A 26,374-nucleotide genomic window follows, 5' to 3' on the forward strand; every position below is an offset into this window, starting at 1 on the left:
AGGAAAGAAACACGGAAATTGACTTGTTTTAAGTGTGTTACTACAGCAAAGAGAGAGAGAGGGTATATAAGGTGGACTCGTTTGAATTTATTGGAGGGTAGAGGAAGACAGGTAGAGAGGGAGAGGAAGAGACCCATCTGAATGTGTTATAGCATAGAGAGAGAGACACAGGCTTGGTTTAAGTGAGTTATAGCATAGAGAGAGAGAGACACAGGCTTGTTTTAAGTGAGTTATAGCATAGAGAGAGAGAGACACAGGCTTGTTTTAAGTAAGTTATAGCATAGAGAGAGAGACACAGGCTTGTTTTAAGTGAGTTATAGCATAGAGAGAGAGACACAGGCTTGTTTTAAGTGAGTTATAGCATAGAGAGAGAGACACAGGCTTGTTTTAAGTGAGTTATAGCATAGAGAGAGAGACACAGGCTTGTTTTAAGTGAGTTATAGCATAGAGAGAGAGACACAGGCTTGTTTTAAGTTAGTTATAGCATAGAGAGAAAGACACAGGCTTGTTTTAAGTGAGTTATAGCATAGAGAGAGAGAGACACAGGCTTGTTTTAAGTGAGTTATAGCATAGAGCGAGAGAGACACATGCTTGTTTTAAGTGAGTTATAGCATAGAGAGAGAGACACAGGCTTGTTTTAAGTGAGTTATAGCATAGAGAGAGAGACACAGGCTTGTTTTAAGTGAGTTATAGCATAGAGAGAGACACACAGGCTTGTTTTAAGTTAGTTATAGCATAGAGAGAGAGACACAGGCTTGTTTTAAGTTAGTTATAGCATAGAGAGAGAGAGAGACAGGCTTGTTTTAAGTGAGTTATAGCATAGAGAGAGAGACACATGCTTGTTTTAAGTGTGATATAGCATAGAGAGAGAGACACAGGCTTGTTTTAAGTGTGATATAGCATAGAGAGAGAGACACACAGGCTTGTTTTAAGTGTGATATAGCATAGAGAGAGAGACACAGGCTTGTTTTAAGTGTGCTATAGCAGAGAGAGAGAGACACAGGCTTGTTTTAAGTGTGATATAGCATAGAGAGAGAGACACAAGCTTGTTTTAAGTGAGTTATAGCATAGAGAGAGAGACACAGGCTTGTTTTAAGTGTGTTATAGCATAGAGAGAGAGACACATATTGTATTGTGTAACATGATGTCCTATGAGTGTCATCTGATGAAGATCATCAAAGGTTAGTGATGAATTTTATCTCTATTTCTGCTTTTTGTGACTCCTATCTTTGGCTGGGAAAATGGCTGTGTTTTTAACATAATCGTTTGGTGTGCTTTCGCCGAAAAGCCTATTTGAAATTAGACATGTTGGCTGGATTCACAACATGTGTAGCTTTAATTCGGTATCTTTCATGTGTGATTTAATGAAAGTTAGATTTTTATAGTATTTTATTTGAATTTGGCGCGCTGCATTTTCTCTGGCTTTTGGCCAAGTAGTGTCCCGCCTAAACTCAGATTTTTGGATATAAATATGAACTTTACCGAACAAAACATACATGTATTGTGTAACATGAAGTCCTATGAGTGTCATCTGATGAAGATCATCAAAGGTTAGTGATTCATTTTAACTATATTTCTGCTTTTTGTTACTCCTCTCTTTGGCTGGAAAAATGGCTGTGTTTTTCTGTGGCTATGTACTGAGCTGACATAATGGCAAGGAGTGCTTTCGCCGTAAATCCTTTTTGAAATCAGACACTTTGGCTGGATTATTAGAAGTTTATCTTTAAAATGGTGTATAAAACTTGTATGTTTGAGGAATTTTAATTATGAGATTTCTGTTGTTTTGAATTTGGCGCCCTGCAATTTCACTGGCTGTTGGTTAGGTGGGACGCTAGCGTCCCACATATCCCAGAGAAGTTAAACAATTTAAAGGCAATGCTACCAAATACTAATTGAGTGTATGTAAACTTGTGAATGTAAACACACTGGGAATGTGATGAAAGAAATAAAAGCTGAAATAAATCATTCTCTCTGCTATTATTCTGACATTTCACATTCTTAAAATAAAGTGGTGATCCTAATTGACCTAAGACAGGGAATTTATACTAGGATTAAATGTCAGGAATTGTGAAAAACTGAGTTTAAATTTATATGGCTAAGGTGTATGTAAACTTCCGACTTCAACTGTACATACTTAATGATTATATACTACATACAAAACGTTTTGCGTTTTGTTGCTAATCTTACTTTGCTACCTGACAACTTTACGGTTTTTACTTTTTAATTACTTAATTAATTAAGTTAATTAATTATATTTTTAGTTTTTCCCTCGCTCAACATTTTTTTCATTCAACTTTTTCACTCCGGAAGCTTTATCTGGACATGGTTCGTCAGGACCTCCACCAGCCAAAGCTAAGTAGTAACATTAACATGATGCCTTCTAATTGCAGTCGCTGTACTCATACAGGATATACAGGAGAACGATCGCCTTACGGCGAGGATAGCTGTGCTGCAAGCCCAGCTTCAGACACAATCGTTAGGCAAGGGTAATTTCAGTGTAGGAAAGGATGAAACAGCGACTGTGCCACCAGTAAGTACAGATAGTAGTATAAATCCCCTCACACAGTAACCACAGCCGGACAACTTTCTCATTGCTTCTGGAGGGAAATGCTGTAGGAATGCTCAACCAGTGTCGCTCATTCAGCCGAACAGAAACTTTCTCCCCATTAAGCAGCGAGTCGGAGTCAGAGGCCGAGCCTTCTCTGGTCTCTACTCCTCCCGTTACGGGGTCTGAGACGCCGAAGCCTCCCACCATTAGCTCTGACAAATTGAAAACCCTAGTCATTGGCGACGCCATCACCCGCAGTATTAGACTTAAAACGAATCATCCAGCGATCATACACTGTTTACCAGGGGGCAGGGCTACCGACGTTAAGGCTAATCTGAAGATGGTGCTGGCTAAAGCTAAAACTGGCGAGTGTAGAGAGTATAGGGATATTGTTATCCACGTCGGCACCAACAATGTTGGGATGAAACAGTCAGAGTTCACCAAGTGCAACATAGCTTCAGCCTGTAAATCAGCTAGAAAGATGTCGGCATCGAGTAATTGTCTCTGGCCCCCTCCCAGTTAGGGGGAGTGATGAGCTCAACATCAGAGTCTCACAACTCAATCGCTGGTTGAAAACTGTTTTCTGCCCCTCCGAAAAGATAGAGTTTGTAGATAATTGGCCCTCTTTCTGGGACTCACCCACAAACAGGACCAAGCCTGGCCTGTTGAGGAGTGACGGACTCCATCCTAGCTGGAGGGGTGCTCTCATCTTATCTATGAACATAGACTGGGCTCTAACTCCCCTAGCTCCACAATGAGATAGGGTGCAGGCCAGGCAGCAGGCTGTTAGCCAGCCTGCCAGCTTAGTGGAGTCTCCCACTAGCACAGTGTAGTCAGCTCAGCTATCCCCATTGAGACCGTGTCTGTGCCTCGACCTAGGTTGGACAAAACTAAACATGGCGGTGTTCGTTTTAGCAATCTCACTGGAATAAAGACCTCCTCCATTCCTGCCATTATTGAAAGAGATTGTGTAACCTCATATATCAAAATAGGGCTACTTAATGTTAGATCCCTCACTTCCAAGGCAGTTATAGTCAATGAACTAATCACTGATCATAATCTTGATGTGATTGGCCTAACTGAAACATGGCTTAAGCCTGATGAATTTACTGTGTTAAATGAGGCCTCACTTCCTGGTTACACTAGTGACCATATCCCCGCCGCATCCCGCAAAGGCGGAGGTGTTGCTAACATTTATGATAGCAAATTTCAATTTACAAAACCCCCCCGATGTTTTCGTCTTTTGAGCTTCTAGTCATGAAATCTATGCAGCCTACTCAATCTATAGCTACTGTTTACAGGCCTCCTCGGCCATATACAGCGTTCCTCACTGAGTTCCCTGAATTCCTATCGGACCTTGTAGTCATACCAGATAATATTCACATTTTTGGTGACTTTAATATTCACATGGAAAAGTCCACAGACCCACTCCAAAAGGCTTTCGGGGCCAGCATCGACTCAGTGGTTTTGTCCAACATGTCTCCGGACCTACTCACTGCCACAGTCGTACTCTGGACCTAGTTTTGTCCAGTGGAATAAATGTTGTGGATCTTAATGTTTTTCCTCATAATCCTGGACTATAGGACCACCATTTTATTACGTTTGCAATCGCAACAAATAATCTGCTCAGACCCCAATCAAGGATCATCAATCATCAAATTCTCGGACAACCCAAAGATTCCTAGATGCCCTTCCAGACTCTCTCCGCCTACCCAACGACATCAGAGTACAAAAATCAGTTAACCACCTAACTGAGGAACTCAATTTAACCTTGCACAATACCCTAGATGCAGTCGCAACCCTAAAAACAAAAAACATTTGTCATAAGAAACTAGCTTCCTGGTATACAGAAAATACCTGAGCTCTGAAGCAAGTTTCCAGAAAATTGGAACAGAAATGGCGCCACACCAAACTGGAAGTCTTCCAACTAGCTTGGAAAGACAGTACCGTGCAGTATCGAAGAGCCCTCACTACTGCTCGATCATCCTATTTTTCAAAATGTTAACTTAATTGAGAAAAATAAGAACAATCCAACATTTATTTTTGATACTGTCGCAAAGCTAACTAAAAAGCAGCATTCCCCAAGAGAGGATGGCTTTCACATCAGCAGTGATAAATTCATGAACTTCTTTGACGAAAAGATCATGATCACGAGAAAGCAAATTACGGACCCCTCTTTAAATCTGCGTATTCCTCCAAAGCTCAGTTGTCCTGAGTCTGCACAACTCTGCCAGGACCTAGGATCAAGGGAGACACTCAAGCGTTTTAGTACTATATCTCTTGACACAATGATGAAAATAATCATGGCCTCTAACCTTCAAGCTGCATACTGGACCCTATTCCAACTAAACTACTGACAGAGCTGCTTCCTGTGCTTGGCCCTCCAATGTTGAACATAATAAACGTCTCTCTATCCACCGGATGTGTACCAAATTCACTAAAAGTGGCAGTAATAAAGCCTCTCTTGAAAAAGCCAAACCTTAACCCAGAAAATATAAAAAACTATCGGCCTACATCGAATCTCACATTCCTCTCTAACTTTTTTTGAAAAAGCTGTTGCTCAGCAACTCACTGCTTTCCTGAAGACAAACAATGTATACGAAATGCTTCAGTCTGGTTTAAGACCCCGTCATAGCACTGAGACTGCACTTGTGAAGTTGGTAAATTACCTTTTAATGGCATCGGACCGAGGCTCTGCATAACCCAAATTGGTCTACATGGACAAGTTCTGGCCTGGTTAAGATCTTATCTGTCGGAAAGATATCAGTTGTCTCTGTGGATGGTTTGTCCTCTGACAAATCAACTGTAAATTTCGGTGTTCCTCAAGGTTCCGTTTTAGGACCACTATTGTTTTCACTATATATTTTACCTCTTCGTGATGTCATTCGGAAACATAATGTTAACTTTCACTGCTATGTAGATGACACACAGCCGTACATTTCAATGAAACATGGTGAAGCCCCAAAATTGCCCTCGCTGGAAACCTGTGTTTCAGACATAAGGAAGTGGATGGCTGCAAATGTTCTACTTTTAAACTCAGACAAAACAGAGATGCTTGTTCTAGGTCCCAAGAAACAAAGAGATCTTCTGTTGAATCTGACAATTAATCTTGATGGTTGTACAGTCGTCGCAAATAAAACTGTGAAGGACCTCGGCGTTACTCTGGTCCCTGATCTCTCTTTTGACGAACATATCAAGACTGTTTCAAGGACAGCTTTTTTCAAGGTTTTACTGCTAACTTACAAAGCATTGCATGGGCTTGCTCCTACCCATCTTTCCGATGTGGTCCTGCCGTACATACCTACACGTATGCTACGGTCACAAGACGCAGGCCTCCTAACTGTCCCTAGAATTTCTAAGCAAACAGCTGGAGGCAGGGCTTTCTCCTATAGAGCTCCATTTTTATGGAATGGTCTGCCTACCCATGTGAAAGACGCAGACTCGGTCTCAACCTTTAAGTCTTTATTGAAGACTCATCTCTTCAGTAGGTCCTACGATTGAGTGTAGTCTGGCCCAGGAGTGTGAAGGTGAACGGAAAGGCACTGGAGCAACGAACCGCACTTGCTGTCTCTGCCTGGCCGGTTCCCCTCTCTCCACTAGGATGCTCTGCCTCTAACCCTATTACAGGGGCTGAGTTACTGGTGCTCTTCCATGCCATCCCTAGGAGGGGTGCGTCACTTGCGTGGGTTGAGTCACTGACGTGATCTCCCTGTTTGGGTTGGCCCCCCCTTGAGTTGTGCCGTGGCGGAGAACTTTGTGGGCTACACTCGGCCTTGTCTCAGGCTGGTAAGTTGGTGGTTGAAGATATCCCTCTAGTGGTGTGGGCGCTGTGCTTTGGCAAAGTGGTTGGGGTTATATCCTGCCTGTTTGGCCCTGTCCGGGGGTATCGTCGGATGGACCCACAGTGTCTCCCGACCCCTCCTGTCTCAGCCTCCAGTATTTATGCTGCAGTAGTTTATGTATCGGGGGGCTAGGGTCAGTCTGTTATATCTGGAGTATATCTCCTGTCTTATCCGGTGTCCTGTGTGAATTCAAGTATGCGCTCTCTAATTCTCTTTCTTTCTTTCTTTCTTTCTTTCTTTCTTTCTTTCTTTCTTTCTTTCTTTCTCTTTCGGAGGACCTGAGCTCTAGGACCATGCCTCGGGACTGCCTGGCCTGATGACGCCTTGCTGTCCCCAGTCCACCTGGCTGTGCTGCTGCTCCGGTTTCAGCTGTTCTGCCTGCAGCTGTGGAACCCTGACCTGTTCATCCACAGGACAGGTAGCACCCTGACGTGCTACCTGTCCCAGACCTACTGTTTTCAACTCTCTAGAGACAGCAGGAGCGGTAGAGATACTCTTAATGATCGGCTATGAAAAGCCAACTGACATTTACTCCTGAGGTGCTGACCTTTGCACCCTCGAGAACCATCTATGAACATTTGAACATCTTGGCCATGTTCTGTTATAATCTCCACCAGGCACAGCCAGAAGAGGACTGGCCACCCCTCATAGCCTGGTTCCTCTCTCGGTGTCTTCCTAGGTTCTGGCCTTTCTAGGGAGTTTTTCCTAGCCACCGTGCTTCTACTCCTGCATTGCTTGCTGTTTGGGGTTTTAGGCTGGGTTTCTGTACAGCACTTTGAGATATCAGCAGATGTAAGAAGGGCTTTATAAATAGATTTGATTTGATATGTACTATCAATTCATTTTAGTATACTGTAAACGAACGGTATTCTTTCAGTTGAGTGTACTAGCGCTTCGCCTGTCAACCTGAAGTTGATGCTGTTGCTATGCAACCTCTTGCTAGCTTGTTAGCATAACAAATGACTAGCTAGACATTTAACGATTTTGGGTTTGTTCGTAAATTCAATTCTGGAGTGCCAGAGTGCGCTCAGAGTGTGTTCGTAAATCCAGAGCGTTGTCAGATTGTCCGTACGTAAACTCAGATCGTTTCGCGTCACTGGACGCTCTGGCCGAGGAGTAGGGTTGATTAAATCAAATCAAATCACATTTTATTGGTCACATACAGATGGTTAGCAGATGTTATTGTGAGTGTAGCAAAATGCTTATGCTTCTAGATCCGACAGGGAAGCAGTATCTAACAGGTAATATCAAACAATTCCACAACAAAACCTAATATCTAACAAATTCCACAACAAAACCTAATACACACAATCTAGTAAAGGAAAGGGATAAGAATATAAGTATAAAATATATAGATGAGCAGTGACAGAGCGGCTAAGATGCAATCGATAGTAAAAAATAGATAGTGTATACAGTATACATACATATACAGTATACAGTATAAATACAGTATACATTATATACATATGAGATGAGTAATGCGAGATATGTAAACATTCTTAAAGTGGCATTATTAAAGTGACTAGTGTTCCATTTATTAAAGTGGCCAATGGCTACTAGGCTACCTGGGGCGGCAGGTAGCCTAGTGGTTAGTGTTGGGCCAGTAACCAAAAGTTTGCTGGATCTGAATCCCTAAGCTGACAAGGTAAAAATATGTTGTTCTGCCCCTGAACAAGGCAGGTAACTAGGCTGTCATTGTAAGTAAGAATTTGTTCTTAACTGACTTGCCTAGTTAAATAAAGGTTCAATTAAAAAAATATATTGTATCCGAGTGTTCTGACCTCACAACGGCAGTCAAACACCCAGGCTAATGTTGGCTAGCTTGCTAGCTATTTCCAGACACATATACATTTACATGCCCTAGCAGAGCTGGTTAGGCTGTTTTCATGTTATCCAGAGCGTTGGTGTGCTGCTGGCAACAATTCAATTACACTTTTTCTTGTATATACTGCCTGGCAAGTTTGATGTATAAGTAGCCAACTAACGTTAGGTAATTAGCTAACGTTTCATACTGCTGTAATGCTATCCGGTTCGTAAGGATAGCGTAGCTAACAAATTGTCACCCAACATAATGTGTAATGTTACTTATTTGAAAAGTATTTTTTTTTATTTTTTTATTTTTTACATTGCTCAACATTTTCTTAACATTTGTCATAATTATTTAAAGCAATGAATTTGTATCCGCTCTCGTCAGGCTTTGGCTGCATATTTTTCGTAATTTTCTTCAAATCTGAAAACGATGTGAAGCAACACCCATTTTCAGAAGAATTGCATTATGGGTCCTAATCACACGGAAATAGTGTCCACTGCTTGTATACTTCGTATTTTGGCGAATTTAGTACGACATCCGGAAACTTTTGGCATATTAACTATAACCATACTATCACCAATAAGCATACTACATACTCAATTTACGTCACAAATAGTATGGTTAGTGCAGTTAGTATGAGTATTCGAACACAGCTGTAGTGTTCAGTGGACTCAGTAGTGTTTGAGTGTGAAACAGAGAAGAGAGCATGAAGGAACAGATCCGTATGAACGGCTAGACTAGAGCAAACAGCCAGACAGACGTACAGACATACAGACACTAGATAGACTTGTCTTTGGTGTGCTAGAGATGCCTGATGATGAAAGAGCAGTGACAGTAGGAGCAACAGACTGGGTTTGTCTGCCTGTCTGTCTGCGCTTACAAAGGGAATGGGTAACGGTTAGACATGACAATATAAATAATAGCTCATCAAAGGTTTTGTGCTTAAAGTATTACATCATAGTTTGGTCTACTATAGTATCCAATGGTAAATGTTGTTTTGGGATGTTGCTGTGTGATGTATCTGTAAATATGTCCATTTGAACAGTGTACTGTGTTTTTATTAGGCTACTGTAGTTATACATGGTTCATGTTACACACTGACCATATTTACAATGTACTCAGTTATCCTAATCGTATCTGGGTGACTTACAACAACATGATTACATATTAAGCCATATTGTTACTACATTAGAATTGCGGTGAGTAAAACAACCATGTGTCTTACTTGATTTCGCTCTCTTCGATTCTCTCCTCATCCAGGTCCTCGATGAACTTCTCTCCCTTCATCCAGTAGACTAGCGGACTGGCGTCCCCTGCGTAGCCAAAGAAAGCTCTGCACGTCAGGTTCAGGGCACTTCCTGTGGAGACAGGAAATGACACACCGTTATTCTTCTCAGTCCTTCAACACATAAATTAGTACACTACTGTACGTAGAGAAATAGCAGATATGGAATAGTATTGCACACTGGTTAGCAGTAGAGAGACGGCTAACTAGGTCATTCTGTTGCTTTCGGGTCATGTATTGGGACTGGGATGATGACAATACATAGGTGTGCACGCACGTACACACACACGCACGCACACACACACGTTGCCTTCAGGGGGAGAGTGTACGTCAGATGTGATGTCATTACTAAAGGGTGTTCAGGTGGAAAAGTCTGACGCTTTCAGCCCCTTCCACAAACACTGTTACCAAACCCCTGAGGTGTGAAACACAGCTCAGACTAGATACCCAAGACCTTATCTAGACATTTCACTGTACAAAGAGCCCCCTAACGAACACTCTAACTCACGGTCATGCTGGTACAGTCCCCCTCACAGAGATACCACTCTTAGCGCTAACTTTTACGTAGAAACCAAGAAATGACATTCTGATGAAATCTCGGCCATGTTTTGCATCACATCTCTGTTTTGGAAATCTTAACATGAATAGGAGACACAGTGGTGGTCCAATAAATACCAGTCCCACACACCACAAGGGGGCACTGAAGAGCTTCCAAACACTCAATCCCACCATCTGAGAGAGGAGAGGAAAATTGGGTTTGGGGTTTGACAGTAACTGTTTTCTGTCAATGATACCTGAATTAGAAACACTCAAGTCAGTATTCTTCTCTTGTTGGTCCTGTGAGTTCATATGTGAGCCCAAGAGTTCATACACATCCTCATCCAATCAGCTCACTGGTCTAGACAACAAGGAGAAAGGAAACAAACAATCTCCAAACAACGAAACATTAACAGTTGTCTCTGATGCTGTAGAATGTCTGTTTGTATACACAGAGAAATGACAAACAAACATCTGCATCTTAAATAATAGAAAACAGTAGGAGAAACGCCATGCTTATCCTGTGTAGACCACTGACTGCACACTGTACACAGCACAGTGCATACTGCAGGGCTTAGAGCTCAGAGCTACTCCTTTAATTCAATACATGAAGCTCTCTCTCTCCTCCCTCTCTCCCCCCACTCTGCATTTCCATTCCATGTAGTGTGTCTCTCTGAGGGCTTACTGCAGTAGCAAGTGGTTAGGCTGACTGAGCCACCACGTCTCCATGTAAACAACACATGCATTGTATGTACAGTACCAGTCAAAAACTTGGACACACCTACTCATTCCAGGGTTTTCTTTATTTTTACTATTTCCTCATTGTAGATAATAAATGCTTCACAGAGTTCAAGTAACAGACACATCTCAACATCAACTGTTCAGAGGAGACTGCGTGAATCAGGTCTTCATGGTCGAATTGCTGCGAAGAACCCACTACTAAAGAACACCAATAAGAAGAGACTTGCTTGGGCCAAGAAACACAAGGAGTGGACATTAGACCGGTGGAAGTCTGTCCTTTGGTCAGATGAGTCCAAATTTTAGATTTTTGTTTCCAACCGCAGTGTCTTTGTGAGATGCAGAGTAGGTGAACGGATGATCTCCTCATGTGTGGTTCCCACCGTGAAGCATTGAGGAGGAGGTGTGATGGTGTGGGGGTGCTTTGCTGGTGAGACTGTCAGTGATTTATTTAGAATTCAAGGTACACTTAACAAGCATGGCTACCACAGAATTCTGCAGCGATACGCCATCTCATCTGGTTTGCGCTTAGTGGGACTCTCATTTGTTTTTCAACAGGACAACGACCCAACACACCTCCAGGCTGTGTAAGAGCTATTTGGCCAAGAATGAGAGTGATGGAGTGCTGCATCAGATGACCTGGCCTCCACAATCACCTGACCTCAACCCAATTGAGATGGTTTGGGATGAGTTGGACCACAGAGTGAAGGAAAAGCAGCATATGTGGGAACTCCTTCAAGACTGTTGGAAAATTATTCCTCATGAAGTTGGTTGAGTGAATGCCAAGAGTGTGCAAAGATGTCATCAAGGCAAAGGGTGGCTACTTTAAAGAATATAAAATATATTATAGTTTGTTAAACACTTTCTTGGTTACTACATGATTCCATGTGTTATTTCATAGTTATGATGTCTTCACTATTATTCTACAATGTAGAAAATAGTACAAATACAGAAAAACCTTTGAATGAGTGGATATGTCCAAACGTTTGACTGGTACTGTATATTCGGGAGGAGCTCATCACATAGTGCCTCTCTGGAGAGACACTGTTGCACCTGGCTCGGGGCAAACTGCTGTGTTTGGTGGGAGAGAGAGAGATGGCGATGAGGGATAGAGAGGGAAGGGTAAAGGGAGGGGTAGAGCGAGAAAGAGAAAGAAAGAGGTAGAGAGGGAGGGGAGAGTGGGAGACTAATGCAGCATTATAAAAAGGCTGTAGGCGTTACTGGGGAATAACAGTTAATCTTGGTTTTGTGTGGTGTCTGTTTTCCTTGACTCTGATGAGCCTTGTTGCTATGTACTCTGTGTCCTGTGCGTTATGTTTCCTGCAGTATATTGTTCATAACACACTGCTCATGCTAGTAGTACATTCATTCATTTGGGTCACGGCTAAAGAAAATGTCCTGCCTAGATACATTGGTTCTGTTCACTTGGTGACTTCAAAATCGTTCGATGGGACAGAGTACAAAGAACGTTTGGGATCCAAAATCCCCAACAATGAAACGCAAGCCCTTTCTGTGAGGAGCAGTGTCTGACATTTCCAAAGTTCACCAGCCACTAGGTGGATGGTATTTGTGCCGAGTATAGGACAATGCAGAGGGCACACAGCACACACTGTACCTATACAACCACACAGCAGCATTTAGAACGTTGGCAGTCTGCTAGAATGTTACACCCATGGATATAGAACACCACTTTAAAACTAATGCTGTTCTATAGTCTATGGTTACACCAGCATGGCCATCCTACTGCATTACCTGATGGCAGTGGCCAGAGACAGACAAACACCAGAGAATACCAGGGCCAAACACAAACTTCATCACCTTCAAAACCCCACACATAGTTGGGCAAGGTCATCGGTGAAGTTGGGGAACTAATCTGTTGTGTGTGTGTGTGTGGGGTGGGGTCGGGGGGGGGGGGGGGGCACAGTCTATGTCGGTGTTTTAAACCAGAGATCAGTTTTAATCTGGTAATTTCATGCCTCTGTCCGTCCTGTGCTCCAGTAGGAAGTCTCCACTGAGCTCCGGGGGAAATCGCAGGAAATTGTCGGCAGCATCCCGCTGGGTCCTCCCTAATCCAGCCGTCACACTCCCCTTTCCTTTCCCCAGGTTCCCATCCAGCCCCCCAGTTCTGCGTGTGTGTCTGTGTGTGTATGGTGGACACAGAAAGAAGCAGCCTTATAAGGGTCCCCAGAGACAGTGTGCATCTCTCTCAGTTCTCTCTTTTTTTATTACTGCATCCTTGTATAACACAAAAGAGGAAAACAGCAAACCAATGTTTTACTATGATACTTCTGTGATGAGATACACCCCCCCCCCCCCCCCCCCCCCCACACAGCCGACCCCTATGGACTGAAACTACCTACCTGCTCTCCTCTCTTAACCTAACCTCCATTTGATTCAGCTAACATACACCCACGCTTGTGTATGTCCACAAATAGCAGGGTTTACTTTAGCCAAAATGACCGGGGGCAAATAAATCCCATTGCAAAATAATGCTTTTTATTCATTGATGTTAATACCAGTCGATGGAAATACATTTGACCATCATGAGTATTGGCCTATAGGTTAATTTGTATAATTTAGTGGAATTAAATTGGCCTGTGTATTCTCATGTATCTTATTTATCCAACACAACTATCACATGTGCACAGCATACAGAGCCTATTTTGAGGGGGATTTCTCCTGCAGCTCCTCAGCTGGTTGCTGCTGGATTAAAACGTGCTTTTATAAACCCATTCATTGCGCAACAATTCTAACAATTCACGTGTTAAAAACAGTTTTGGTGCACTATTAAAAAGAGCTACTATTGTTATTTCTCAGCTGGTAATTGAAGCGCGACTCCCATTCACCATTCAAGTGCAGGCAACAGGCTATCAGTGCGTCACCCACCACTTTACAATGTGAGCTGGAGGCAGTATGCATTTTGAAAACATACTTCATTGTTTGAAACCTGAATGTTTAATGTCCTATTATGAGGCATGTCTTACGTTGCTTCAAAGTAGCCTGTAGGCAAAATCCAAACATGTAAACGTGGAGGCAATTATTTTATAAAGACTTCATGCGTGACTTTCAAGTTTGGGGAAGCTTTCAATTTATCCTACTATTTCTGCCATTTTGCGTGCCAGTTATGATTTTCATATTTTCATGTAACAGTTTAACTTCAATAATCACGTTTTCATTTCTCAAAATCACTGTCACGTGTTTAATCATAAAAATCTTAATTTAATTGATAAAAATCCCAAAGTTAAATAGTCAACAAATGGGAGATCACCAGCCTCTGCCATATGAACATATTAATACACCGTGATCCATTAGCGACTAAAGGACCAAATGGAACTCATAGCCTATAGGCAAATGCAGCAGTAGGCCTTTAAACTTCCATTGCTCTTTCACACGAGGATTGGTGATTATCGAGGCGGCGACTGTTGGAAAGATTTTTCAAAAAGTTTACTGTGAGGATCTATAGTTTTAATATATTATTATTTTCAATGTATGTTAAAAAAACACTTTCCTACATTTCCGCACAGCAGGCCAGGTACTTCTATGCACAGAGAAACCACACACATGCTTATTGCTCACATGGAGTACTAAAAAAAAGACAATGAAAAAATTTACAAATCTCGTAATGATGGTTATGAAATAAACCAAAACTTGTTTCTCACAAGTGTAGCAGGTTGTGAAATCTGCAAACAATGTTTCCACTCCGAGAATGAGAACGGTAAATTACTAATTAATACATGCATTAACAGACATTAACGTAACCAAATGGAGGTGATTAACTGTACATTTACTGCTGGTGACATATGTAATGAGGAATTTATTTAAAAAATGTATGAAAGGGCAAACAACTCACACATGAAACAATGAATGCGCAATAATTGGCCGGAGACAGCAGAGCAATTCTGGAGAGAGACTCGCCTAGATCTTCACCACACACCCCTCCCCTTCTTCTTGTCTCAACATTTTAAATTATACTCAAGACACATTATCGTCACATATATTTTAGATATTTTTCACTGACAGCTGCAAGTCAATAATCAGCTAGGCATATTGCCACGCTATTTTGGGGTAAATGTCCTTCCTATTGGACCCTTCTTCCCTATTGGACCCACAGCTATGCTATTTCTCTCCTGTTCTATTGGTTTTCATATTAACTTTCTTTCATTGTCCAGAAGCCAAAGACACAATCCTAGTCATATCAGCAACCCATCCAAGTTGTTGCATCTTTAGATCCCCCCCTCTTTCTAAATGTTCATCTCTGTCACATATGGAACCGCTTTCAGGTACGCTGTTTAGAATGGTGTTTTATCAGGTACGCTGTTTAGAATGGTGTTTTATCAGGTACGCTGTTTAGAATGGTGTTTTATCAGGTACGCTGTTTAGAATGGTGTTTTATCAGGTACGCTGTTTAGAATGGTGTTTTATCAGGTACGCTGTTTAGAATGGTGTTTTATCAGGTACGCTGTTTAGAATGGTGTTTTATCAGGTACGCTGTTTAGAATGGTGTTTTATCAGGTACGCTGTTTAGAATGGTGTTTTATCAGGTACGCTGTTTAGAATGGTGTTTTATCAGGTTCGCTGTTGAGAATGGTGTTTTGTCAGGTACGCTGTTGAGAATGGTGTTTTGTCAGGTACGCTGTTTAGAATGGTGTTTTCTCAGGTTGCTGTTGAGAATGGTGTTTTATCAGGTTCGCTGTTGAGAATGGTGTTTTGTCAGGTACGCTGTTTAGAATGGTGTTTTCTCAGGTTCGCTGTTTAGAATGGTGTTTTATCAGGTTCACTGTTTAGAATGGTGTTTTCTCAGGTTCGCTGTTTAGAATGGTGTTTTCTCAGGTTCGCTGTTGAGAATGGTGTTTTATCAGGTACGCTGTTTAGAATGGTGTTTTATCAGGTACGCTGTTTAGAATGGTGTTTTCTCAGGTTCGCTGTTTAGAATGGTGTTTTATCAGGTTCGCTGTTTAGAATGGTGTTTTATCAGGTTCGCTGTTGAGAATGGTGTTTTGTCAGGTACGCTGTTTAGAATGGTGTTTTCTCAGGTTCGCTGTTAAGAATGGTGTTTTATCAGGTTCGCTGTTTAGAATGGTGTTTTCTCAGGTTCGCTGTTTAGAATGGTGTTTTGTCAGGTACGCTGTTTAGAATGATGTTTTGTCAGGTACGCTGTTAAAATGATGTTTTTCTCAGGTTCGCTGTTTAGAATGGTGTTTTCTCAGGTTCGCTGTTAAAATTGTGTTTTTCCAGGTGCGCTGTTTAGAATGGTGATTTCTTGCGAATTGCATTTTGGCAAATGTTTGAAAATGTGTTATTGTCTGCTTCATTACAGGAGTTGCATGTTCTGTTAAGATGCATTACCAAAATGTAAATGTGGTTTCTGTCATTCTGAACACCGTGGGTGGATTCTCTAATGGGTTACTCACCCAGTGCAAATGGGTTCGGTAAATTTCTCAAATGTACAGTAAATGTAAGTACGTTTTTTAAAAACACCGACATGTAAGTTTTCACTTTGTCTGGTGCCTCATTTTCCTAACGTAAACCCTGACACATAGTCACACACACACATTACCTCACTCAAACTCACAGCCAACCCAGAGGCCTACCTACTTTATACGGGCACTTTATGTGTGTGTGTGTGGAGTTTAAGAACCCTGATAACCTTGTGCTTCTTAAGAGAAGAAATACTGAGCTGTCTTAAAGGCGGGACACTTTAAAGGCCTACCAGTCCATTTTATTAGACCAATACAATAAATTACAGACAGGACTATTAGGATGAGAGAGAGAGGCAACCAGAAACAAGTTAAATTATGACCTTGTGTTGAGGGGGAAGGCTTTTAGAAGAGCACACAACCTACATAAAAAAATACTACAGTTTAATATAGAATAATACAGTACTATAGAATTCTGTTGTAAACTGTAGAATACTATAGTAAATACTACAGTATATCCACACAAAAAAAAACACTGCAGTAAATACTACAAAAATGACAGCAAAAACACTATAGTCCGCAAAAACACTACAGTCTGCAAAAACACTATTTTTTATTTACTATAGTTGATACCACAGCATTTAATTTGCCCATTCTCCTTCACCATATCACAATATGTGAGAAACCTACATGCCAAGTATAGACCATATGTTCCCTACAGGTTATAGAAAAGAGCAGAATCTTCAGACCCCAGTCCTACCTACAGGTTATGGAAAAGAGCAGAATCTTCAGACCCCAGTCCTACCTACAGGTTATGGAAAAGAGCAGAATCTTCAGACCCCAGTCCTACCTACAGGTTATGGAAAAGAGCAGAATCTTCAGACCCCAGTCCTACCTACAGGTTATGGAAAAGAGCAGAATCTTCAGACCCCAGTCCTACCTACAGGTTATGGAAAAGAGCAGAATCTTCAGACCCCAGTCCTACCTACAGGTTATGGAAAAGAGCAGAATCTTCAGACCCCAGTCCTACCTACAGGTTATGGAAAAGAGCAGAATCTTCAGACCCCAGTCCTACCTACAGGTTATAGAAAAGAGCAGAATCTTCAGACCCCAGTCCTACCTACAGGTTATAGAAAAGAGCAGAATCTTCAGACCCCAGTCCTACCTACAGGTTATAGAAAAGAGCAGAATCTTCAGACCCCAGTCCTACCTACAGGTTATAGAAAAGAGCAGAATCTTCAGACCCCAGTCCTACCTACAGGTTATAGAAAAGAGCAGAATCTTCAGACCCCAGTCCTACCTACAGGTTATGGAAAAGAGCAGAATCTTCAGACCCCAGTCCTACCTACAGGTTATAGAAAAGAGCAGAATCTTCAGACCCCAGTCCTACCTACAGGTTATGGAAAAGAGCAGAATCTTCAGACCCCAGTCCTACCTACAGGTTATAGAAAAGAGCAGAATCTTCAGACCCCAGTCCTACCTACAGGTTATGGAAAAGAGCAGAATCTTCAGACCCCAGTCCTACCTACAGGTTATAGAAAAGAGCAGAATCTTCAGACCCCAGTCCTACCTACCTACAGGTTATGGAAAAGAGCAGAATCTTCAGACCCCAGTCCTACCTACCTACAGGTTATGGAACATTTGCTCTTTTAGTATTTCTACAGTAGGTTTCCTCAAGGACAAAGCCCTCCACTTCTATGTCAAAGATAATAAAACCAAAAACACTTCAGTAAATACTCCCGAGTGGCACAGCAGTCTAAGGCACTGCATCTCAATGCTAGAGGTGTCACTGCAGTCCCTGGTTCGAATCCATGCTGCATCACATCCGGTCGTGATTGTGTGGACCACAAAAGGTAACTTTTTTTTTTAAAAGACTACAGTAATGTCCCAAAAAACACTACAGTAAATACTACAGTCCGCAAAAACCTTACAGTATATACTACTCTTATTTTTGTATAGAATTTATAATATAGTAAACTGTAAATACTACGGTATACTCCTGTAACGTGCACCCAGGTGGGACCCCAGGACCGATTTTGGGAAACCCTGTACTGCACGGTCGGAACTGGAAGCACAAGCATTTCGCTACACTCGCATTAACATCTGCTAACTATGTGTGTGTGACCAATACAATTAGATTAGATTTGATTAGTATTCACTGTAGTGTTTTTGCGGACTTCAGTCTGCAAAACCACAACACTGAATACTACAGTAAAGTCAGCAACAACACTACAGTGAATATTATAGTATTCCGAACGTAGTGTACACTTTAGTATTTTTTCATGAAGACACAATAGCCTGCACTGTACCAGCTATACAGGCTATTCTAGTACTCAACATTGCAGGAGAAGAGAAAATTGTCCTTCCATCTAGAGTTTGTAATGTGCTTGTAAAGAACAATAAGAGGTAGAGTTGTGTAAATGTGAAGTAATGTTGAGTGTGACAGTGTACACAAATAATAAGTCTAACTGAGGGTGACTATCTGTGTGTGTGTACTGTATGTATGTGTGTGTGTGTGTGTGTGTGTGTGTGTGTGTGTGTGTGTGTGTGTGTGTGTGTGTGTGTGTGTGTGCGTGTGGCAAATCTATTCTCTTATATGATTGACAGCCTCCCCCCGGGCTGGTAGCTAGCTGGTCATGCCATGTTATGGAGGAGAGATTTCAGATCCCATCCCTTCTTTATTTTCATTTCTCTGAGTATCCCTCTATTTCCCAAAGACGGCCAATGGAAGTCTTAGCAATTAAAAACACAACTACATGATCCTGATGAGTCCTTGGCATAGGAATGCAAGACAGACAAACAATTTAAGTGTGAGTGTGTTCAGCAGCTGAAGTTATGTGAGATGATCAGGCTCTCAAAGGTACCAGATAGATGGTACTCCAACTCTGACAGAGAGGAGGGAATTCTTCCAATCACAGAGAAAAACAAGCAAACCACGCACACGCATACACAGCGTGGGTGGGAGAAAGGTGTAAAAAGCTGGGTGTGTCTGTGTGTGTAAGAAAAGGAAAAGACTGAAAATAGCTCTGCGCTCTGCGTTTGCGTGTGGATATGTGTGTGCTCTAGTTTGTTTGAAAGTGCTAAACACGTAAGTGATAGTGTATGAGGTGTGGTGTGATGTGTGAGAAGGTGTACTGTATGCGTGGTGTGTGTTTATAAGAAGGTGTGAGAAGGTGTACTGTATGCGTGTGTGTGTTTATAAGAAGGTGTGAGAAGGTGTACTGTATGCGTGTGTGTGTTTATAAGAAGGTGTGAGAAGGTGTACTGTATGTGTGTGTGTGTTTATAAGAAGGTGTGAGAAGGTGTACTGTATGTGTGTGTGTGTTTATAAGAAGTTGTGAGAAGGTGTACTGTATGTGTGTGTGTGTTTATAAGAAGGTGTGAGAAGGTGTACTGTATGCGTGGTGTGTGTTTATAACAAGGTGTGAGAAGGTGTATTGTATGAGTGGTGTGTGTTTATAACAAGGTGTGAGAAGGTGTATTGTATGAGTGGTGTGTGTTTATAACAAGGTGTGAGAAGGTGTATTGTATGAGTGGTGTGTGTTCATAACAAGGTGTGTGCAAGTGTACTCTATGTGTGGTGTGTGTGTGTGTGTGTGTGTTTGTAACAAGGTGTGTGCAAGTGTACTGTACGTGTGGTGTGTGTGTGTGTGTGTAACAAGGTGTGAGAAGGTGTACTGTATGCGTGGGTGTGTTTATAAGAAGGTGTGAGAAGGTGTACTGTATGAGTGGTGTGTGTTTATAACAAGGTGTGAGAAGGTGTACTGTATGTGTGTGTGTGTTTATAAGAAGGTGCGAGAAGGTGTACTGTATGAGTGGTGTGTGTTTATAACAAGGTGTGAGAAGGTGTACTGTATGTGTGGTGTGTGTTTATAACAAGGTGTGAGAAGGTGTATTGTATGAGTGGTGTGTGTTTATAACAAGGTGTGAGAAGGTGTATTGTATGAGTGGTGTGTGTTTATAACAAGGTGTGTGCAAGTGTACTCTATGTGTGGTGTGTGTGTGTGTGTGTTTGTAACAAGGTGTGTGCAAGTGTACTGTACGTGTGGTGTGTGTGTGTGTGTGTGTGTGTGTAACAAGGTGTGAGAAGGTGTACTGTATGCGTGGGTGTGTTTATAACAAGGTGTGAGAAGGTGTATTGTATTGGTGGGTGTGTATGTGTGTATAACAAGGTGTGAGAAGGTGTACTGTATGCTTGGTGTGTGTGTTTGTGTTTGTAACAAGGTGTGAGAAGGTGTACTGTATGCTTGGTGTGTGTGTTTGTGTGTATAACAAGGTGTGAGAAGGTGTACTGTATGCTTGGTGTGTGTGTTTGTGTTTGTAACAAGGTGTGAGAAGGTGTACTGTATGCGTGGGTGTGTGTATGTTCATAACAAGGTGTGAGAAGGTGTACTGTATGTGTGGTGTGTGTGTGTGTGTGTGTGTGTTTGTAACAAGGTGTGAGAAGGTGTACTGTATGCGTGGGTGTGTGTGTGTTCATAACAAGGTGTGAGAAGGTGTACAGTATGCGTGGGTGTGTGTGTGTGTGTGTTTGTAACAAGGTGTGAGAAGGTGTACTGTGTGCGTGGTGTGTGTGTGTGTGTGTGTGTGTGTATGTGTGTGTTTATAACAAGGTGTGAGAAGTTGTCCTATGGAGAGCACTGTAGGAGGTTTACATGGAAGACCTGTCAATCAACGAGCTTCTAACGGGAGGTGTAAAACGATCAAATATACTGTAAATGTGCGTTTGTGTGTGAGTGTGTGTGTAAGATATAAAGGTGAAAGTTGGAACCAAATAAGGGTCTTGAGAGCGATGCCATAGGGAACCATTTTAGAGTCTCTGTAGAACCACAAGGGATGGTTCTTTGAAGCACCATAGAAAAATCCAAAACCAGCAATGTTTCGCCCCTCCAGGATTGGAATTAAATAGCCCTGCTGTAGCGTTTCAAGCCTTATTTGCATATTTTCCGGTGTGTCTTTCGAGTTTATTTTCGAGTTGCCAGTACCACCCATGACTGTGCTTGCTAGTGACAGAGAAATGGTTGTTGCATTCATTCCTTTTCGGTCCAGTGGCCTTCACCAAGTGAGATCCTAAGTGAATATGTTGCATTAAATTGTAATTCTTTAAAGACAATACATATTTCATAAGGCCTTCTTTTGAGGGCCTAGTTTAACCCTAATACAGTGGCCTGAAACTCATAGTTTACGGGCTACATCAGGCCTGCAAGTCACATTATGCTGGCTTGCAAAGTGATGTGTAATTCCTATTGAAAGCCAGAGTGGGGCTATCAAACATTTGGATTCACCCACAACCTGGGAAGACTTAAAACATGAGACTACCTAAACCATATAAACTGGAACAACCGTTTCAGTAACGGGTGCATTAAGACCAAGTAACAGATTAGAATAGTTTAGAAAAATGTATGTTATTTATATTTGAGTAGCATAAGATGAATTAATAAATGAATGCACTTGTAAAAACATAGATATTGAAATAATTCTTAAAATCAACCTGCAATAGAGCATGTTGGGAAATATGATGAGTGTGGTTCAACTCTTTTTATTAACACCAACACTGGAGTTCTTTTACACCACCGAGTGTTAATTTAACTCTTTACAGTTTAACTCTTGAATCAACACTAGTAATGTTACACTGCAAAATTAACACTAGTTAACACTGGTCAATGTTCTGTGTGCTATGACAGGGACACATCTGCAGGCTTCCATACATTTCAAGAATGTTTTTGAATTCTGAAGGACCGTAGATGACACGTCAAGAACCCCACACTTAAAGACATGCTCCGGAACTTTGGCAACTATTAGGTATTTTTGAAACCTCCTTTGGGCTGGATTTCATTCATGCATAATCTATGAGCAGAATTACTGTCTTACCTTAATTAGCCATGAAATACTTAGTTTGAAAGCAACTGTTTTTCTGGAAACTGTATTGTGCCATTTTCCCTACATTTTCCCCCATGTGTGCCAGACCCCTAGCAATTTGAAATCTAGCCAATGAGCTTCAGCCCCTCACCATTTGAGTGACAGCTAGCTAGATGCAGACTACAGAAGAAATGAATGACGTGGTGCACATATCTGCACATATGTGACGCAGTACAGGGGGCTGTAGGTGTAGGTGAGAAACCTTACAAAGAGAGAGCCTGATAGACAGTGACAGGATGAAGGTGTGATATGTGTGTGAGAAAGAGAATGTTATTTTACATGCTTGGTGTGTTTGCTTGGAGTGTGTGTGTGTGTGTGTGTGTGTGTGTGTGTGTGTGTGTGTGTGTGTGTGTGTGTGTGTGTGTGTGTGTGTGTGTGTGTGTGTGTGTGTGTGTGTGTGTGTGTGTGTGTGTATGTTTAGAAGGTAGCAGCAGGCTCATCCATCTGTGCACAGTTCAACATGGATGGTAGAAATGTGTGAGAACTGCCATCGTTCCCAATGCATGTGTATGTATGTCTGTGTGAGTATTCACTCTGATGGTTTACATGCCATGATATACAGTCTGTGTGCTCACAATGTATCTGCTCTATATTTCACTTCACCCAGCTCTGTCCCCATTCCTATTCCCATTCCCAACTGACCCCCAAGCCCATTCCCTCTACCCGGCTCCTTTTGAAATATGCAAAATATATTCTGCCATATTTTTTTCAAGAAAAAATAAGTTAAGTACAAAGATCTTTTTTCTCTGTAACAAGACAATGCCTTCATCATCTCAGCTTATTTCTGCTCAGGTCAGGACACAAACACTAGACCCTGTCAACCAATCCCTTCCCTTGGCCCATCAGTGGTTTCCATGCCAAACCCTACCACGCCAGGTACAGTACTGTAGATTCCACAACAACAGAAAACATAGCCAAGTACAGTATGCTCTGGGTGGGTGACAGGGCAAATCAAACACCTCTTCAGCTGGTTTGGTCCTATGGCTGCTCAGTGAAAGTGATACCGGAAGCAGAGGGGAACCAATCAGGCCCCAATGCTAAGCTAATATTGACATGTTAGTCCTAGGAGACTCCTAACCCCAGAGACTTACTGTAAATAAAATAAAGCAATGCATTAATTTAATCAGAAAGGGGTCTTGCTACTGCTGCAAACCTATTGTTAGAGCTGAATGCTGAAAATGTACTGAACTGAGCGGAGGTGATTCTCCCTCTGCATTGCGCAGAAGGGGGAGAAAGGGAGGCGAAATGGGAGGGGGAGGGGGAGATGGGAGAAGAGGTTGTATTAAGACTACAGTAAGATTGGACTGAGGGATTTTGGTTGTGCAGAGGAGGGTGGGTGAGACTAATTGGGGGATGGGGGTGTAAAGGTAGAACTGGGTAGGCCTCTCTCTGCCTCTGTCTCATTCTTTACCCACATCTTCCTCTCTCTCCCTCTCGCTCTCTCTCTCTGTACCCTCCCTCCCTCTCTCTCCCTGCCCCCTCTCTCGCTCCCTCCATCTCACCCTGTACCCCCTCTCTCTCCTTGCCCCACTCTCTCTCCCTCTCTCTCTCATTCTTTACCCACATCTTCCTCTCTCTCCCTCTCGCTCTCTCTCTCTGTACCCTCCCTCCCTCTTTCTCACTGTCCCTCTCTCTCCCATTTCAAATGTCATATTATGTCTATATACAGTGTTGTAACAATGTGCAAATAGTTAAAGTACAAAAGTGAAAATAAATAAACATAAATATGGGTTGTATTTATAATGGTGTTTGTTTTTCACTGGTTGACCTTTTCTTGAGGCAACAGGTCACACATCTCGCTGCTGTGATGTCACACTGTGGTATTTCACCCAGTAGATATGAGAGTTTATCAAAATTGGATTTGTTTTCAAATTCTTTGTGGGTCTGTGTAATCTGAGGGAAATATGTGTAACTAATATGGTCATACATTTGGCAGGAGGTTAGGAAGTGCAGCTCCGTTTCCACCTCATTTTGTGGGCAGTGTGCACATAGCCTGTCTTCTCTTGAGAGCCAGGTCTGCCTACAGTGGCCTTTCTCAAAAGCAAGGCTATGCTCACTGAGTCTGTACATAGTCAAAGATTTCCTTCATTTTGGGTCAGTCACAGAGGTCAGGAATTCTGCCAAATAGCAGTTTTGTTGTTAATTCTTTCCAATGTGTCAAGTAATTATCTTTTTGTTTTCTCATGATTTGGTTGGGTCTAATTGTGTTGCTGTCCTGGGGCTCTGTGGGGTTTGTTTGTGTTTGTGAATAGAGCCCCAGGACCAGCTTGCTTAGGGGACTCTTCTCCAGGTTCATCTCTCTGTAGGAGAAGGCTTTGTTATGGAAGGTTTGGGAATTGCTTCCTTTTAGGTCGTTGTAGATTTTGCGGTCTCTTTTCTGGATTTTGATAATTAGCGAGTATCGTTCTAATTATGCTCTGCACGCATTATTTGGTGTTTTACGTTGTACACGGAGGATATTTTTGCAGAATTCTGCCTGCAGAGACTCAATTTGTCCCATTTTGTGAATTCTTGGTTGGTGTGCAGACCCCAGACCTCACAACCATAAAGGGCAATGGGTTCTATAACTGATTCATGTATTTTTAGCCAGATCCTAATTGGTATGTCGAATTTTATGTTCCGTAGGAGGCCCTTCTTGCCTTGTCTCTCAGATCGTTCACAGCTTTGTGGAATTTACCTGTGGCACTCTCTCTCTCTCGCTTCCTCTCTCTCTCTCCCTGACCCCCTCTCTCGCTATTCTAATCCCTCCCCCTCTCCCGAGACAAGTCCTTAATTACTGTTATAAGCTTGAGAGCTTTCCACTGAGAAAGAATCCTGCTCTTTTTTTCTCTTTTCCCTCTCTCCGTCGCTCCCTTCTCTCCATTTGTTCTGTTTCCCTGACGATCCGACAGGGGAAATGTAAGACTTTAATTACGGTAAAAATTACTGTCTTTTGTGAACAGGTACTCTGTCACCCTCCCTTTCAACTCCCCCTCTTCTGCGTTAATCGTCCCCTTTTGATGACATAATAGAGGCTCTGTCCGGAGCAACGAGGGAGAGTAGGGGCCATTATAGCATGAAAGGTATTGTGGGGGATTAGGTAGATGATGTGATGAATGGCTTTTTATTTTCTCCTATAATAACACTTCTGTGAACGCAGGAGGAGCTAAACCAAGTCGGGTAGCTACAGCAACAAGTGGTGCCACCCTTACATAGACCCCTGTCACATCCCCAACTGCGCCTACACCCCTGTACCGATCCCACGAAAATCTGACACTACCTACAATAGGAACAGAAAGAACATCATGGGGAAAAAAACAATGATTCTTTCAGTACCTTTCCATTGTTGTCTCTAACCTTGAACAACATTTTAACATCACTTCTCTCATTTTATTTTCTCCTCTTTCTTCTTTGGCCAAATCAGAAAGCCACCTCTGATATAATAACACATAAGCAAACTTAATTTCTCTACAAAGACACATGTTCTTGTATGACCTTGTATGACCTTGTCCCTGAAGAAACACGATCAGTCAGCCTGTCCACCAAGAATGTTTTGTGCCTCTGTTGCTGCTCTCCAAATGAGTGTGTACTCAGGGTCAACTCTCTCTATGTCTCTCTCTCTCTCTCTCTCTCTCTCTCTCTCTCTGTCTCTCTCTCTCTCTCTCTCTCTCTCTCTCTCTCTCTCTCTCTCTCTCTCTCTCTCTCTCTCTCTCTCTCTGTCTCTCTGTCTCTCTCTCTTTCTCTCGCTCTCTTTCTCTGTCTCTCTGTCTCTCTGTCTCTCTGTCTCTCTGTCTGTCTGTCTGTCTGTCTGTCTGTCTGTCTGTCTGTCTGTCTGTCTGTCTGTCTGTCTGTCTGTCTGTCTGTCTGTCTCTCTCTGTCTCTCTCTGTCTCTCTGTCTCTCTGTTTCTCTCTGTATCTTTCTCTGCCTGTCAAAAACTCTCAGACCATAGAAAGTGACTGCCCAAAGCCTTAACGCCTAGTTGAGGAGAGAAAACAGCTCAAAATGACCATGAAGAGCGGAGAGAGGGTTGGAAAGAGGGAGATAGAAAGAGAGAGGGAGAGAGATAAAGTAGTGCTGACAGACATGGAAAGAGAGAGAGAAGCTGTAATTGGCTCATGTCCAGGGGGCTGGAGGCCAATTAAATGGTGCGATTTGAGCGCTTGACGAGGAACATCACTTTAACGACCCTGAAGAGGCCTGGCTGCAGGCACTGACCCACTAACCACAACGTCAACCCAGGACACAGTATACAAGACATACAGCTAGGGTACTACACTAGGAATACAGCATCTTATACT

The 26,374-nt window shown here is 42.3% G+C and overlaps 1 protein-coding gene across 5 annotated transcripts in view; it reads right to left on the reverse strand.

Annotated features, from left to right (window-relative positions):
- LOC139538660 (interleukin-1 receptor accessory protein-like 1) overlaps window positions 1–26,374 on the reverse strand; it is a 366,089-nt gene that overhangs the window by 24,769 nt on the left and 314,946 nt on the right. For all 5 annotated transcript variants that reach the window (XM_071340975.1, XM_071340973.1, XM_071340977.1 and 2 more), the window contains exon 7: window positions 9,426–9,558. In XM_071340975.1, the coding sequence (XP_071197076.1) occupies window positions 9,426–9,558 (133 nt within the window). The remainder of the gene's footprint in view (window positions 1–9,425; window positions 9,559–26,374) is intronic.

This window comes from Salvelinus alpinus, chromosome 14 (assembly GCF_045679555.1).
Source record: "Salvelinus alpinus chromosome 14, SLU_Salpinus.1, whole genome shotgun sequence".
Lineage (NCBI taxonomy): Eukaryota > Metazoa > Chordata > Actinopteri > Salmoniformes > Salmonidae > Salvelinus > Salvelinus alpinus.